This window comes from Notamacropus eugenii, chromosome 3 (genome assembly GCF_028372415.1).
Source record: "Notamacropus eugenii isolate mMacEug1 chromosome 3, mMacEug1.pri_v2, whole genome shotgun sequence".
Lineage (NCBI taxonomy): Eukaryota > Metazoa > Chordata > Mammalia > Diprotodontia > Macropodidae > Notamacropus > Notamacropus eugenii.
The window spans coordinates 469358606-469377157 of NC_092874.1; the positions used below are offsets into that span (position 1 = coordinate 469358606).

Below are 18552 nucleotides of genomic sequence, written 5' to 3' on the forward strand. Positions count from 1 at the left end.
AATTTAAAAATTATGGGACTATCTGAAAGCCATGATCAAAAAAAGAGCCTAGACATCATCTTTCATGAAATCATCAAGGAAAACTGCCCTGAGATTCTAGAACCAGAGGGCAAAATAAGTATTCAAGGAATCCACCAATCACCACCTGAAAGAGATCCAAAAAGAGAAACTCTTAGGAACATTGTGGCCAAATTCCAGAGTTCCCTGGTCAAGGAGAAAATATTGCAAGCAGCTAGAAAGAAACAATTCAAGTATTGTGGAAATACAATCAGGATAACACAAGATCTAGCAGCTTCTACATTAAGGGATTGAAGGGCATGGAATAGGATATTCCAGAAGTCAAAGGAACTAGGACTAAAACCAAGAATCACCTACCCAGCAAAACTGAGTATAATTCTTCAGGGGAAAAAATGGCCTTTCAATGAAATTGGGGACTTTCAAGCATTCTTGATGAAAAGACCAGAGCTGAAAAGAAAATTTGACTTTCAAACACAAGAGTGAAGAGAAGCATGAAAAGGTAAAGAGCAAAGAGAAGTCATAAGGGACTTACTAAAGTTGAACTGTTTACATTCCTACATGGAAAGAAAATATTTGTAACTTGAAATTTTTCAGTATCTGGGTAGTGGGTGGGATTACACACACACACACACACACACACACACACACACACACACACACACCAAAACAGAGAGCACAGAGTGAATTGAATAGGATGGGATCATATCTTAAAAACAATGAAATTAAGGGGTGAGAGAGAAATATATTGGGAGAAGAAAGGGAGAAAAGGAATGGGGCAAATTATCTCTCATAAAAGAGGCAAGCAAAAGACTTTTTAGTGGAGGAAAAAAGAGGGGAGCTGAGAGAAAAACATGAAGTTTACTCTCATCACATTCCACTAAAGGAAGGAATAAAATGCATACTCATTTTGGTATGAAAACCTATCTTAAAATACAGGAAAGTGGGGGACAAGGGGATAAGCAGGGTGGGGGGGATGATGGAAGGGAGGGCATGGGGAGGAGGGAGCAATTAGAAGTCAACACTCTTGGGGAGGCACAGGATCAAAAGACAGAACAGAAGCAATGGGGGGCAGGATAGGATGGAGGGAAATATAGTTAGTCTTACACAACATGACTATTATGGAAGTCATTTGCAAAACTACACAGATAAGGCCTATATTGAATTGCTTGCTTTCCAAAGGCAAAGGGTGGGGAGGGAGGGATGAAGAGAAGTTGGAACTCAAAGTTTTAGGAACAACTGTTGAGTACTGTTCTTGCTACTAGGAAATAATAAATACAGGTAAAGGGGTATAGAAATTTATCTGGTCCTACAGGACAAAAGAGAAGATGGGGACAAGGGAAGGGAGGGATGATAGAAGAGAGGGCAGATTGGTGATAGGGGCAATTAGAATGCTTGGTGTTTTGGGGTGGGGGTAAGGGACAAATGGGGAGAAAATTTGGAACCCAAAATTTTGTGAAAATGAATGTTAAAAGTTAAATAAATAAATTTTTAAAAAATCTTTGTTGGGTGACTCAGAACATCAGAATCAAGTCTAGCTTGTTACAAGGCATAGCTCAGCAGCAATGTCAGGGAAAAACACATTGTTTTAAATAACAAGCCCTTTCATTCACAATGATACAGGACATTGAATTTTTCTACATCAGTGAGTTTCAACTTGTTGACATTTTCAGAAATCATATTCGATATGTTATTTGAAAAACAAAGAGTAAGGAAAATTGCCTAGAGGCTAGAAATGCCCCAGAAATGCATGTATCATTAGACTATTCCCTGTTTGAAAAGGGAGAATTACCTGGTCATTATAAGCTTTCTTCTTTTCTAATTACTATGATATATTGAGAGATACCAAATAGATCTATTATCTTTGAGTCTGTTGGGAACACATTAAACCATTTGCTTTCAGGACCTAAATAAAGCCACAGTTTATATGAATTGCACTGGTTCTCTTGAATTTCTATACTTGTATTTAATTGACATGCAATAGCATTATTTATGAAATATGTAACATTCATGAAAGGTATGTTCTTGCCCTTAGCCATCTCCCCTAAGATGATAGCTTGTTATTTGTCTATTCTCAAGTACTCAATAAAAATGAATATGTCAGCCAGAAAACCAATCAACTATTATTACTCCAGCACTTGAAGACTCTGTGATCTCATTGGTGTGGGTACCATTGAAATAGGTTACAACCCTTCCATGACTTGGGAGATGAGACTGTAAGGGTTCTTAGGGGCAGAAAGAGGTACCACTCTCTGGCCATGTTGGTGGTGAATCCAAAATTAGCTATGCTGGTCTTGGGACAACAGGGCAAGTTCATGTACAGGGCACATGGGCAGTGGAGTTCAAGGAGAAGTGGAAAATATGCTGGCCCCAGAATCAGAGGAGTGGGATTTAAATCTCACTGCTGTGCTTTGTGACCTTGGTCACATTTCTGAACCTCATTTGCTCAATTGTTAAGTGCGTGGGGGGGGGGGGCACAATTGGACTATGTGATCTCTGTGGTACTTTCCAGGGTCATCCCTATGAATCAAATCTCTCTCCTGGTGGTTACTACTTGTGTGATGATGGGCAATCCCTCCTTTTCTCCAGCTTTAGATTCCTGACATACAAAATTAAGAGTTGCATTAGATCACCTAAGGGACTCTGAGCTCTATCTTTATAATCCTCCACATAGAATCAAATCCTACCTTGGTCACTTACTACCTGTAGGCAAAGTGGCTTTTCTTGCATGGAGTCAGGTTCCTCAACTCAATAAACATCAATAAGTTCTTAATTAAGTGCAATGCTAAGCACTGTACATACAAAGAAAGGGCAAAACCAGCCCCTTTGCCCTGAGAACTCACATTCCAATGGGGATGGGATGGGTCAGAGGTGATACTCTGCTGGCCTAGGCTTTGGGAACTCAGATTCACTACCAAACCACATCAGAGGAGGACTTTAGCAGAGAGTCAAGCTTTCATCAAGACTGTATACAGAACATAGCGATCGACAAAGGAAAGTTGGTGACCAGGATGGAGAGAGAACTGGAAATCATGCCATTCCAAGGATCATCAAAGGAATTAAGGATATCCAGCCCAGAAATTGGTGGGGACATAAGAGTTGTCTCCATTTTGGAGAAGGATTAAATTGACTCTGTTTGGCTCCAGAGACAGGACAAGGAAGAAGTCAGTGGAGGAGGAAACCAATTTATAATTAGAATCATCCCAAAGCAGACTGAGCTTCCTCAGGAGACAGTGGGCTCCCCTCAATTCAAATGGGGGGATACATAACCATTGATTTAAGAAGTGGTAGAGGAGATTCTTGCTCAAGTTTAGGTTGGTATAAATGGACTCTGAACTTCTTTCCAATAAATTCCACATTATAATGTAACTCATGTAAAGTCCTTTATTTGACACATCAGCTCTTCATAGGCTAGCCCTTTCCTACCTTTTCCAGTTTTCTTACATCCCACACACTCTACAATCCAGTAAAGCAGGCCTGCTGGCTATTTCTTACATACAACATCCTATCTCTCATCTCTAGACCTTTGTACTGGCCATTCTCCATGCCCAAAGTGTTCTCCCCCACCCCATTCTCTGTTTCTTGGAATTCCTAGGTGCTATTAAGACTCATCTCAAGGGTTACCACCCCAGGAAGTCTTTCCTGCTTCCCCCAGATGCTAGGGTCAGAGCACTCAAGTTACCTTCCATCTAGCTATTCTGTATTTTTCTTGCATTTTTTGATTTGTATATATTGTCTTATTAGAGTAAAAGCACTCAAAAGGCAAGGATTGTTTTTGCTCTTGCTTTGCCCCCCAACATTTAGCACAATGCCTGGCATACAGTAGGTGCTTAATACATGCTTGGTGATTAGCTGGTTAATATCAGGATCAAGCCTGTACTTGTGATTTCATTGGCATAGAGAACTCCTGGAAGACCAAAGCAGGTCAGTCATTTGTAATTTCTAGTCAGGGATGCTGAGAGGTTACATGACTTGTCCAGGGTCATAGCCCATATGTGTCAGAAGTAGGATTTTAAACTATCTTCTGGGTTCTCATACCATGTCTCTATCTACTCCACCACACTGCCACTTGGAATGGTAATAAGCTATTAAAGCTAAACTAAGACTGTAGACCCCTACAGTGTGTGTGAGTGTGTGTGTGTGTGTGTGTGTGTGCATGCACAGGCATGTGTAAGAGGGATAGACACATTAAAATGCAATAAAAAGGAGTGTTTTAAATCAAAAAACTATTTGATTCTTTGGTTTGGTTCCACTGACAAATATCACCAATCTAGCATCTCATCAGTCAATCTTGGAAACACTACCAACAACATGTCTCCAAAGACACAGCTGTCCATCCATTTTCATGCCCATCATCAATCATCTGGCCAGCTTTCACAAGTACATTTTTCTTTCTTGCCCACAGATAAATCTTCTTCCTCCAGGGAGACATGTTTTCCATCCAACCACAGATCCTGGTTCAGGATCAAAATGAATGCCCTTGGAAGACGGGTTCTCAAAAAAAAACCTTCCTTGAAGTTTATGCAAGGGAAAAGCCATCCAGAAGGCTGCCATGTCACCTGATTAAATTAGAAACATTGGGTTTATTTATACAATAACTGCCATGGCTTACAGATTAGAATCCTAGAAATAATACATGTCTTATAGCAAAAAATATACATATAATAATTCTTCCTTCTATGGTTTATATAAATGTTGTATGTTTTTGAATCTCTCTCTATATACATATCTATATATACACACATGCATGTATGTATATGTAGATGTGTATATATATGTATATTTACACACATGTACTCTGGGCATGTTTTTTTGCAGAATCTGCATTTAAAACCCATAGTCCTTCATTGGTTGTTCAATGCAGGTGTCAAGGACACCAGCTTTGCAAGTCTTTGGTCCTGAACAAAGGTCACCGTTGGGGACAAAGGACTGGTTTGATGCATCTTCCTTTGTGATGAACCAAGTTGGCAGGACAGTGACAGCCTGCAACACAAGGCTTGTTGCAGGGGCCTATCTCATTCCAGTTGTCGCATGTCTTGATGCATCCAGGTCCACAGGTGTCGTATACAGCACCATGTTTGCACTGGGTAGCTGAAAGACAGGAAAGGTAGACAGCATGAGCTTTGGAAAGTCCAACTACTAGAAGCAAGACACTCATTTCTTTGAGTTCAAGGGCATCACCTGAAATTCATTTCCCTTACAAGTATTTTCACTTATCATGACTTCCAATTTGTACACTTTATATAATAAAGCAATCCTTGAGCTTGCATGTCTAACATATTTCAGAGCCATAACCATAACCTACATTGACAGTGTTGGCAAACTGCTTCTTGTCTCAACCACCACTTATATACTCCAGTTTTCAAATGGACTAACAGCATGATTTCACTGACATGGACATAGCCCCCCACAATGAAGAACATACCCCTTCGATGCCCATACATGTGGGCATGTTCTCTCACAAGAGAGGCAGGGAGCACCACTCAATTCAACCCAACAAGTGCCTTTTAAATGTCAATGTCAGGGAAGGGGATCTCATAATCCATCTAGTCCAAAACCTTCATTTTACAGAGGAGGAAGCTGAGACAGGGTGAAGGGACTTCCCCAAGGGCATACAGACAATAAGAAGCAAGTGCAGGATTTGAACCCTGGTCATCTGTCTCTAGAGCCAGAGGACAGTAGAAAGACACTGTCCTATGCTACCTGTGTAATTCACTGGGAAATGTCACGATGAAACAACAACAAATTCCCTCTCTCCTAAAGTGGTTACAGTCTTCCTGGGGAGATAGGACATTTACATGGATGAGTAAGTAGAGCAAGCAAATAGGGGTACGAGAGTTATCATTCCTATTTTACCAATGAGAAAACTGAGATTTCCAGTGGCTAACTGACTTGACCAGGGTCATACAGTTAGGAAGTGTCTGTGGCCAGATTTGAACTCAGGTTTTCCTCAATCTAAGCCCAGTGCTTTATCCACTATACCATTCTTTGGCTCTGTAGGGAAAGATATTTTTAAATATACAAAGTCAATAAAAAATATTTTCATGAAGTTGGGAGAACAAGATAGTCATCCCCTTCAACAATATCTGTGAGAGTAAAATCCCTCTCATATATCTTAATGAGTATTGGTTAGACATCAAAAAAGCCCAGATGATTTTTTAGCACAGTTTATTTTCACAAGCTATGTGGCACAGTAGCTAGAGTGCCAGGTCTTGGGTCACGAAGACCTGAGTTCAAATTTGGCTTCAAACACTTACTAGCTGTGTGACCCTGGGCAAGTCACTTAACCCTGTTTGTTTCAGTTTCCTCATCTACAAAATGAGCTGGATAAGAATCTTTGTCAAGAAAACCCCAAAATGCAGTCACAAAGAGTAAGACAGGACTGAGATATCTGAACAATAACTAAGTCAGGTCCCTGACTTCTCTAAGCCATGAATATGATGGATATCTAGAAAGATCTATTTAATCACTCAACAAACACATTGATAAAGTCTCTGCCATGTACTAAACATCATGCTAGGCACTAGGAATACAAAAAGAGAAGGTTACAGCCCCTGCCCTCATAATTAGAGGCAGCTAGATGATGTAGAGAGGGGATAGATAACGAGTGCTGGCCTTGAAGTCAGGAAGATCTGAGTTCAAATCTTGCCTCAAATATTTACTAGCTGTGTGATAATGGGTAAGCTACTTCCACTTTTGTCCTCAGTTTTATTATCTGTAAAATGGATATAATGATTGTACCTACTTCACAGGGCTTGTTGTAAGCATCCTATTAGCTCACACAGGCTCCTAGCAAGCCTTAAAGGGCCATCGGATTCCAGCTATTAAGCAAGTACAAAATATAGACCAAATGAAAAAGGAATTATTATCCCAATAAGTGTCAGAAGTTCTGCCCCCTTTGTAAGCAGTATTTGATACAGACTCTGAAAATGTCCATGATATGGGATTCTATTACTGGGGGAGTGCCGCTTATTGATAGGGATCTCAGCTTGTCCATGACTTAGCAAAGGGTTTTGAAGACTTTCCATAGCTGAAAAATCCATCCTGTGAGGCCAATTCAGATAGTCAGTCTGCTACTTATATGGCAGAGACACAGTCTTATACTGGACCCTGAGTCTATGTCCTTCCAGCTCAGTAGAATCTGACAGAGCTTGGATTCCATCAAGAGCCCAGGGTCGTCTCCACACCACGGTGAAGTGCTTGGGTGGATAGTGATGGAGATAGAAAAACATTCATTTTCCTACTGGCATGCATGTTATCAAAGCACTTCCTTCCAGGTCATCTTAAATAAAAGCAATGATGCTATAGGTGGCCTCAGGTTTCTCTACCTCCAGGACCAAATGTGGAATAATCTGGTATTTAGAGCCCTCCCCAACCTGGTCTCCTCCTACCTTTCTGCCATTTTTCTTCCTCCATGCTGTCTGTAATCCAATGATGCAGCAACACTGACTTTGCTATACTCCATCTTCATCTCCATTTCCAAACCCATCTTGCACTGGCTGTCTCCTTTTCCCTAGAATGTCCTGTCTTCCCTCACCTCGACCTCCTCATTTCTTTGGCTTCTTTCAGGAATCAGCTCCAATCCCATCTTCCAGAGGAAACTTTTCTTTCCTAGCCCCAAATGCTAATGACTTCCTCCTGAGACTACCTTCCACTTGTACTATATATGTATGTGTTTGCGTGTTTGTGTATGTGTGTGTATGTGCATGCAATACTTAATTCAAGCTAATATTTATATACCATTTACTCTGTGCCGGACACTGTGGTAGGCATATACAATTATTATCTCATTTGACCCTCACAACAACCTTAGGGAATCAGTGCTATTATTTCCATTTTACAGATAAGGAAACTGAGGTAAACATTTCAGTGACTCCTCTAGGGTCACACAGCCAGTAGGTGTTGAGGTTAGATTTGATCTCAGATCTTCCTGACTTCACGATGCGTCTCATTATTTATGCATAGATCTAGTTACTTATTTTCGGGTTGTCTCCTCCACTAGCATGGGAGCTCCTTGAGGGCAGGAAACATGTTTTTGCCTCCTTTGTATCTCCAGCGCTCAGCACCATGCCTCATACACAGTTAGTGCTTAATAAGCTCTTTTTGAATGACTGATAAACACAAGTTCTAGAAGATTTTACTTCACTGGAAAGGTTCAGAAGCTGACTTTGGGTCTGCAGAGCAAGAGTGAAGCTTATCTCCAGATGGCTGGACATTAGATGATGAATTTATTTGTCCCAACTCTTTATGGAGAGTACTAAAATGTATGAGGAGTGTCTAGAGCTGTATCAACAGGAAGGGGATCAAAGCCCACAAAATACCAGAACTTGCAAAGCTTTGAACTCCAAGTAATGGAACAGAAACCTCAGTTCAACCCTTCTCATTGGTGATTCAGCTGGCAACAGCAGCATACATGGCTAAATACTGTGTAATTGGAGAACTGGAAGACAATGGCTGGTGTTGAAGCTAGCAGACTTCGGTTTTTGGCTTCCAAATTATAAATTTGTAGCAGTTACAGAACATACCCTTTCTGACTTAAGTCAATTAACAGGAAGGCAATCAGAACCGTAAAATGAGATTCTGTGAAGGCTACTCAAGTAACTGTCACCTCATCAAAAACTCAGATGAGAAAAGTGGTTTCGTTACCCAAAGAGTACTCAATTATCCTGTGACATAAATTCTCATTTCTTATAAGGAAATTGCCTGCCTGACTCATAGGATGTTGGGAAAGTATTTGCAAAAACATCTGAATAAAATCAGTTTCATAAGGGTTACTTAGCAGCATGACCCCATTTTTTTTTCTAGATAGAACTCTAACTTTTGTTTTTAGCACTATTGTGTGTTCTCCACTAATGCCCTACTTCAATTTCTCATTGGAACATCAAGGTGACCTTGGATTCACAACCCATTCATAATTCAGTAGACCATTTCCTGTTAATCCATCACCAAAATCCATCCTTGGCTAGCCATCTCTTGGGATGAGCCTCTGTGGACAGTTAGGCTGGTACTCAGATGATCAAAAATTTAGGGAAATCTTAGTGAATGTCAAATTCAACCTCCTCCTTTTACATATGAGAAAACAGACTCAGAGTCAATTTGCAAGATCATAGATTTTGAGGTGGTTCACATCACAAAGGCCATCGAATCTAACCCCCTCATTTTATAGATATGGAAACTGAGGACTTCAGTAACTTGCCGAAGATCACAGGAAGTAGTAGAGATGGGACTTTATAAACTTATATGAACAACAAGTATTGGCCTTTCATGCACTTTATACCTGACCAGCTCCATCTACCTTATATCTATATGTATTTTTTCTGTGTGTAAATATTCCAAAATGGACTGGAGCAGTACAGAAGACAGAAGTCTGAAGAGGTGGACCTTGGGTAAAGAAGGTCACATAGAATTAGCTGGAGAAAATATTCTGCATTCTAATGCCAACAGAATGAAATCCCTAGATTAAAAGCAGCCTTCACTAACCAGGCGGATATTATTATAGCTGTTTGTGACACTGGGCAATTGACCTCTTCTGCTTTTACAACATTCATAGGTCTCTTTGCAGTGACGATCAGTTATCCATTTATGATTCTTAAAATATTCAAAATTACCTTACAGATAAGAAAATAGGAGGGAGGGAGTTCTGGAGAGTTGGAGACAGGAAGAAACAGAGAGAATAGCTATATGACTCCCAGGTGTCTTTCTCTCAATAAAGTAGTACATGTCAGATAGATGAGTCAAAATTTGTTGAATTCTCCCAGTAAATATAAATTTTTTGAATACAAGAACTGTTTAGTTTTTGGCTTTGCAACTGCAGCACCCAACACATTACCCAGGACATAGTAGGTGACTAGCAAATGCTTCATGATTGAATGAGATGGGACTCTTTCACTTTTGTCTGAATCCCCAGTGCCAGTACTTAATGCTTCTTTAATTGAATTGGGTTGAAAGGTGAGGAAGGAAAAGGCAAGAGGATGTGAGAAAGACAAGGTTGATTATTTCTTTCTGAACTTAACCTATGAACAGCCCCAGGGGCGCAAAGAGTAAACAGCAGCCCCAAGAGTAATTCTACACAGCTCTTACTCATCAGAACACACCATCCCTGCTGTAGTTCAGCCTGTCCCTACTTCCCCTTGGCTAGGCAACGTATAATAGGAAATGAAAGTTACAGCCTGCTAAACTTTAACACAGGCAATAAGCCTGGCAAGGGGAAACTGGGTTTAGTTAATAATGGAAAAAAATCACTGGAGCAAAGGGTCTGGAAGTTGCTCAGGGATTAAATTCTTGATCCCAGCAATTGTAGAGCAACAGAAGGAGGGAATTGGTGCAGAAGCTGGATGAGCTGGATAAGAATGTGCTTCCTTTGTGGCCCCTGAGTGCTCTGACCAGGAGCCAATAGAGGTGCTCCATGCCCAGTTCCAGAACTAAGCTTCTTAATGCAAAGGAGAGAGCTGTCCATGGTCTGAAAATAGTGGCAGTTTGGGGCATTCTGATCATAGTTCACTTTTCTATTACCGTTCATATCAAGGAGAATCAATTGATTCTGCAGGTATCTAAGAGCAAATGACATGAGCAGAGGCAATTCCCAACACAAGGACAGCTCTTTCCCCAGTGCCCTCCCAGTGTCCGTTCATTATCAAACATTCTCAGTCATCTGAATTTTGCTCCAAACACAGAATCCAGGAATTAATTAGAAACTGCTGTAAATATAAGGTTACGTAGAAAATTCAATTTCTGCCTAGGTGCTAGCAGTTTCCCTAACTGGGGGCTCAGAGCAATGGTGACTGAACACAGACTTTTGCATCTACAATGAAGTCCTTAAAATCAAAGATGAGGGAACCAAATGGGTCATTATATTGTCCCCTAGGCTTCACATGAAGGGCAGCTAGATGATACAGTGGACTGAGTGCCAGACCTGGAGTCAGAAAAGCTTGAGTTCAAATCCAGACTCAGAAACTTACTAGTGATATAATCCTGGGCAAGTCACTTAAACCTTTTTGCCTCCGTTTCATTTCTATAAAATGAGCTAGAGAAAGAAGTGGCAAATCACTCCAATATCTTTGCCGAGAAAACGCCAAAAAAGGATCACAAAGAGTTAGTCATAACTGGAAATGACTACCTAACAAAAAATGGTTTAAAATGAGCTAATTATTATAACAGGGTGTTCCATAAGTACCATTAGTAGAAATACTGGAGGCAGCAGCATGGTATACTAGCAAAAGGTGATGGCTTGTTTCCCCCAATAGAATATCAGTTTCCTGAGGGCAGCAACCATTTTGTTTTTATCTCTATATTCCTGGCTCCTATCATAGTGCCTGCCACATAAGCATTTATTAAATGCTTGTTGAATGAATGAATATATAAAGGCCAAGCTTGGGTTCATGGCATATGGGCTTATAAATGTATGGAGGTACATAACGTGTCTTATAATTATTCACACACATGGTGTAGTGGATAAAGCCCTCATTTTGGAGTCAGGAGGATAGGGGATCGAATTCTGCCTAAACAACTTATGACCTATGGGACCTTGGGCAAATCTGGGTCTCAATTTCCTCATCTGTTAAAATGATGAATGAGAAAATCTAACAATCTCCCCTTGATAAGTGAATATTAGTTCTTCAGAGACCTTCCAAAAGCGACAATCATCATGCCAGTGGCATAAGCCAGACCAGCCTCTTAGATAACACCTTGTTCACTTTGCATTCCTTACCCTGCTTCTCACCAACAGCCTTCCAAGGTCTTGGCCCCCAGTGAATTGTCATTCGCTGCCTTAAGTCATTTTGTGCATTGTTCCAAACCAAAGGCTTCAAGTAACAAATGACAAGCAAAGGGTAGCCCTAAAATGAGTAGTCCAGTGGGTAGAAACCTAAAAGTTCCAGTATCCTAGGTGAGCCTCAAATGAGTGCCCAGGCATAACCTAGGCATCTGGCAATGTATGTGACTGTCTACCCATCTGCCGTTCTGCTATAATTCATCATGTTAGCTTTCTTAAATCCTTTTGGACTCATTTGCTGAGTTTCGAGTCCCTCAGCTTCATCTGTGTTTTGGAAATGGTTGATAAAAGATCACAAGAAAAACCATATTGCTTTTCCATTAGCAAAATCTTTTTAGAGTTTTGGGGTCAGGCTTATGAAGTAGGGATTTGGAGGGGAGTCGAGGAGACTCAAGCTGAATGTGCTCTGGAAGGGTAAGAAGCACAAGCCCAGATCAGTCAGAAGACCCCTCATGGTCACAGAGGCTGTTATCCAACGAAAATTCCAGCGATATTCACTGCTTATAGGTTACATAAAGAGCAAACCTGTCCTCACAGATACAAAATCATTCATTGGAGGAAAGAATCATGCATGGTCTGACAAGCCCTGGTATTTGAACCAGTAAGTGACTACTTGGGGAAAGGCAAAGAGAGAAAAGAGTAATCCCAATAATGTGGCAGGGGAATGGCATAGCAGAGAGTACTTACTGGACATGGATTCAAGGAGATCTAGTGCCAAATTCTGCCCCTGACATTTACTAATTGTGTGACACTGGACAAGTCATTTGCTCTTTCTCAGGCTCAGTTTCCTCACATAGACATAATACTTGTAGTATCTGCCTCAAAGGGCTGCTATAAGACTCAAAGGGAGATGTTATAAAGTACTTTGCCAGTCCCTATGTAAATGTCTTATTATAACCCATGATTTTAGTGCTTAGTGCATCTCTCCCTTGCTCTATACACAACTTGAAACACAACTGAGGCTTTGAATTTGTAGCTGATTTCTAGATCTGAGAAGAGTCCAAGGGGCCATCTAGCCCAACCACATAAGGAACCTCAGTCCCGTAGAGGGTAAATGACTTGTCCAAGGTTACACAGATAGTAAGTGGTATCACAAGGAACCAAACTCAGATTGTTTGGCTCCAAATACAGCCTTCTTTTTATATTATCATTCTGTTTCTCTGCGTTGGAAAAATTCTTAATGATGATAACCCTGAAAATCTGTTAAAATCAGATTGTCAACAAACACCTCTTCCTCAGTGGTTGATGCCTTGCTCAATGACACCTTCTTGTTTTCTCACATTGCAGAACAAATGGGCCATCATCTGACTTATTGATATCAACCACTTTTCCCTTTCTTCTGCCAAGGGTGTGCTGTGATAGTTGTGGGGACTGAATTATCCGCTCCCCAAAGGGTTCAGGTTTCCTTCCACAGTGAAAGCCACTAGGACTCCCTTACCTGCACAGTTCTGCTCTGGCCTCCAGTGAACTTGGGCCCCTTCTCTTTGGCACGCCCGGGCATATGCCAAGAAGGATTCACAATAGCAGTTTTTATGGACTGGACACTCACACATGTCTGTCACGCAGGACCTGTTGGGGAGACAATGGAGGAAAATGAACACTGGAATTCCCTCAAATCGTGACATAGTACATGGCGTATTATCCACCCTCATCTATGCCTGGAATCCATTCTCTCCTCATGCCTGCCTTTTACAATCTCTCTTCCTTCTGGACTCAATTCAAGGAAGACTTCATATTTGAAACCTTTTCCTGACCCCCCTAAATGTTAATCATTTGTATCTAAATATCGACTTCTCCAATAGTGCTCAGGACATAAATTCCTGCCTGTGTGCATGTATTTGTACCTCTAGAACTTAGCACAGTGCCTGGCATATAGCAGGCATTTAATAAATGCTTGTTGAATGTCTGAATAATAGATAACATTATTCCAGAATACTCTCTTATAGAGAGATTATGTATATTACTACTGCTGCTGCTGCTGCTCCACCACTTCCTCCTCCTTCCCACTACTACTACTCCTACTACTACTATTACTACTACTCCTACTCCTACTCCTACTACTGCTGCTGCTGCTGCTCCACCACTTCCTCCTCCTTCCCACTACTACTACTACTACTACTCTTACTACTACTACTGCTGCTGCTGCTGCTCCACCACCTCCTCCTTCCCACTACTACTACTACTACTACTACTCCTACTACTACTACTGCTGCTGCTGCTGTTGCTCTGCCACCTCCTCCTCCTTCCCACTACTACTCCTACTCCTACTACTCCTACTCCTCCTCCTACTACTACTACTACTACTGCTGCTGCTGCTCTGCCACCTCCTCCTCCTTCCCACTACTACTACTCCTACTACTCCTACTCCTACTACTACTACTACTACTACTACTTCTCCTACTACTGCTGCTGCTGCTGCTGCTCCACCACTTCCTCCTCCTTCCCACTACTACTACTACTACTACTGCTGCTGCTGCTGTTGCTCTGCCACCTCCTCCTCCTTCCCACTACTACTCCTACTCCTACTACTCCTACTCCTACTACTACTACTCCTACTACTACTGCTGCTGCTGCTCTGCCACCTCCTCCTCCTTCCCACTACTACTACTACTACTACTACTCCTACTCCTACTCCTACTACTACTACTACTACTACTACTTCTCCTACTACTGCTGCTGCTCCACCACTTCCTCCTCCTTCCCACTACTACTACTACTACTACTACTACTACTACTGCTGCTGCTGCTGCTGCTCTGCCACCTCCTCCTCCTTCCCACTACTACTACTACTACTACTCCTACTCCTACTCCTACTACTACTACTACTACTACTACTTCTCCTACTACTGCTGCTGCTGCTGCTGCTCTGCCACCTCTTCCTCCTTCCCACTACTACTCCTACTACTACTACTACTACTACTTCTACTACTAGTAGTAGTGCTACTACTACTACTACTACTCCTACTCCTACTCCTCCTCCTCCTCCTACTACTACTACTCCTACTACTATTGCTGCTGCTGCTGCTGCTACTACTATTATCATTTACATTTATTAGGAAACTGAAACAGATGTTAGGTGACCTTATCTGCCTAAGGTCAGAACAGCTAATCAATGAAAGATTTGGAATTTGGGCCCAAGTCCTCTGACTACATATTCTCACTTTCCACAATACTAGAACCATTTCTCTTGGTCTAGCATGCTTGAGGTCTTTGATATGAACAACCCATTGACTTGAGTCAAGTTGGATAGCGAAATCATTCATAAAAAGTACGGCTGTTCTACAAATTCTAGATCCATTTGTTACAACAGGCAAAATAGTCCTTGAGTTTTAGGGAGAGTCATAAACAGCAGTTTTGTTCCTGGGGCAAATGTGATCATGGGAAAGAGGAATCATAACCTAGGCCAATGATAACACCCCTCTATGGGAGATAGGGATAGCCTTTAACAAAAAGAGCGGGTTGGAAGCCAAGATGGCAGAGTAAGCAGTAAATTGCCATAACTCTCCCATAACCACATCCAAACAAGCATAAAATAGTCCCTCAAAGCAAATTCTGGGATAGCATAATCAGCAAAAAGAGTAAAACAATCTTTTAGCCCAGGAAATTTGGAAGATCAACAGGAAAGGTGTACAAGCCAGCAGCAAGCCCCACCTCAGCAAACCAACAGGTGATCCTGAACCACAGTGTAGTGGAGCTGGCAAATGTCAATACCAGGACCCCCCATATGTCTCAGCATAGCCAGGGGAAGGGGCAGACTGCAGCTCTGAGAATGACCATGGGCTTCAGCGCAGCCAGGGCAAAAAGGTAGCTCCCAACTCTACCACCACTTAAGCAAACAGGTAAACAGAGTCCATCACCAGCTCCTATCCCTTGCTACAGTATAGCCCTGAAACAAGTAGCCCCCAATGTCAGATCACCACATGCTTAAGTGCAACACCAGGGAAATGCAGACACCCCATCAGTCTCAGCACTTACCAGACACTGGCACTACGGCATTCATTTAGTACCAGTAAGCTACCAGATGTCTAGGGTCTCTAGCACCACCAGCCCCTCCACCCTATGCCCTCAGTGCAGCACCAGACATGAGGGTCCTCTGTGGGCCTCAGGGCAACATCAATGCAGCACCAGGTAAACAGCCAGCACCTACCACCCCTGTGCACAAGAAGTCTGAGACAGCGCCCTTCCACTTGAAGAGCAAAGCTCAAATTTAAAAGAAAGGAAAAAGGCCAAAAAAGATGAACAGAAAACAACAAAGAAAGAATCTGACCATAGAAATTTACTGTGGTAATAGGGAAGATCAAAACACAAACTCAGGAAAGACAGCAACATCGAAATACTTATGGGCAAAGCCACAAACAAAAATGGGAAGTGGTCTCAAGCTCCAAAAGAACTATGGAAGAAGTCAAAAGGGGGGCTTAAAGATCATATGAGAAGTAGAAGAAAAATTGGGAAAAGAAATGAGAAAGAGGCATAAACATAATGAAAAAAGAGTCAACAGCTTGGGAAAAGAAAACAAAAGCTTAAAAAGTAGAATTGGTCAAATGGAAAAGGAGATACAAAAATCTACTCAAGAAAATAACTCCTTAAAATTCCAATTTGCCAAATGAAAAAGGAAGTACCAAAGCTAACTGAGGAAAACAACTCCTTAAAAGTTAGAATTGGGCAAGGAGAAGTTAATGATTCTATGAATCAAGAATTAATCAAACAAATTCAAAAGAATGAAAAAATAGAAGAAAATGTAAAATCCCTCATTGGAAAACTAACTGCCATGGAAAATAGATCGAAGACAAACAATATCAGAAACATTTAGACTACCTGAAAGCCATAATCAAAAGGAGAACCTGATAGCTTCATTTAAGAAATTAGCCAGGAAAACTGCACTGATATCCTGGAACCTGAGGGCAAAATAGACATCGAAAGAATCCACCAATTACCTCAAAAAAGAGATCCTAAAATATAAAGTCCAAGGAACATTTTAGCCAAACTTCAGAACTGTCAGGTCAGAGGAAAAATACTGCAAGCGGCCAGAAAGAAACAATTCAATTATCAGCAAGCTATGATCAAGATTACACAGGACTTAGCAGGTACAACATTAAATACCATAGAACATGATATTTTAGAAGACAAAGGAGCTAAGACTGCAACCAAGAATCCCCTACGCAGTGAAATTAAGCAACATATTTCAAGGAAAAAAATGGTCATTCAATGAAATAGAAGGATTTCAAACTTTCATAAACAGAACAACAGAATTGAAGCAAAAAATTTGATCTATACTGTCAAGTGCTTCCAAAAGAAGAATAAATAAGTAAAAAAAGGAAAAGAAAACATACAGGATTCCATGGAGCTGAACTGTTCACATCCTTACATGGGAAGATGATATTTGTAACTTTTTTTTATTTTCTAAATTTTAATTTTTATTTATTTTTTAATTTTTAATATTCACTTTTATGCAATTTTGAGTTCTAATTTTTCCTCTCTCCTCCCCCCTTTCCAAGATGACATGCAATATTATATAGATTATAAATGTACAATCATATTAAACATATTTCCACATTAGTCATGTTGTGGAAAAAGAATCAGAATGAAAGGGAAAAGCCATGAGAAAGAAAAATGCACAAAAGGGAGAAAATAGTATGTTTTCATCTGTATTCACATTGCATAGTTTTTTCTTTAGATGTGGATAGCATTATCTATCATGAGTGTTTTGGAATTGTCTTGGATTGCTGTGTTGCTGAGAAGAGTTAAATCCATAAAATTTAGTCATCACACAATGTTGCTGTTACTGTGTACAGTGTTCTCCTGGTTCAGCCTACTTCACTCAGCATCAGTTCATGTAAGTCTTTCCAGGTTTTTCTGAAATCTGCCTGCTCATCATTTCTTATGGAACAACAGTATTCCATTACATTCATATACCACAACTTGTTCAGCCATTCCCCAGTTGAAGGGCATCCCCTCAATTTCCATTTCTTTGCCTCCACAAGAAGAGCTGCTATAAATATTTTTGTACATGTTGGTCCTTTTCTCTTTTTTATAATCTCTTTGGGGTATATACCTAGATACTCATAGTTCTTAAAAATTATACCACCAATAGTTCAGCTAAAAGGAATATACATAGTCAGAGGGTACAGGTATAAGATGAATTTGAGGGAATGGCAAAAAAATAATTAAAGGATGAGAAAAGGGGTACTCTGAGTACAGAAGGGAGAAGTAGAGTGGGGTAAATTATTTCACATGAAGAGGCATGAAAAACCTATTAGAGTAGAGGAAAAGATGGGAAGGTGGGTGATGGGCATCACTTGAAACTCACTCTCATTAATATTGGCTCAAAGATGGAATAATATGCACAACCAATTGATTATAGAAATCTTTCCTATCCTATAGGGAAGTGGCAGGGGAGGAAATTAAGTAAAGGAGGGGAGGCTTACTGACAAAAAAGAAGGAAAACTAGGGAAAGTGGTAGATAGAAGCAAAACACTGTTGAAGAGAGAAATAGTGAAAGGAGAGGATAAACAGAAAGAAAAATAGGATGGAAAGAAATACACAGTAATCATAACTGTGAATGTGAATGGGATGAACTCTCTCATAAAATGGAAGCAGATAGCAAAAAATATAAAGGAAAGTGGCCTAGTAATACCAGATCTCAAACTACATTATATAGCAGTAATAATCAAAACTCTTGTATTGGCTAAAAAAATAGAGTAGTGGGTCATTGGAATAGATTAAGTACACAAGACACAGTAGCCAATGACTATAGTAATCTAGTGTTT

At 40.7% G+C, this 18552-nt stretch overlaps 1 protein-coding gene across 3 annotated transcripts in view; it reads right to left on the bottom strand.

Annotated features, from left to right (window-relative positions):
* Positions 1–4573: 4573 nt before the first annotated feature.
* BMPER (BMP binding endothelial regulator) overlaps positions 4574–18552 on the bottom strand; it is a 278921-nt gene continuing 264942 nt past the window's right edge. For all 3 annotated transcript variants that reach the window (XM_072598870.1, XM_072598872.1, XM_072598871.1), the window contains 2 exons: positions 13224–13354; positions 4574–5106 (listed from right to left, as the gene is read on the bottom strand). In XM_072598870.1, coding sequence (XP_072454971.1) covers positions 4925–5106; positions 13224–13354 — 313 coding nt within the window. In that variant the 3' untranslated portion in view covers positions 4574–4924. The remainder of the gene's footprint in view (positions 5107–13223; positions 13355–18552) is intronic.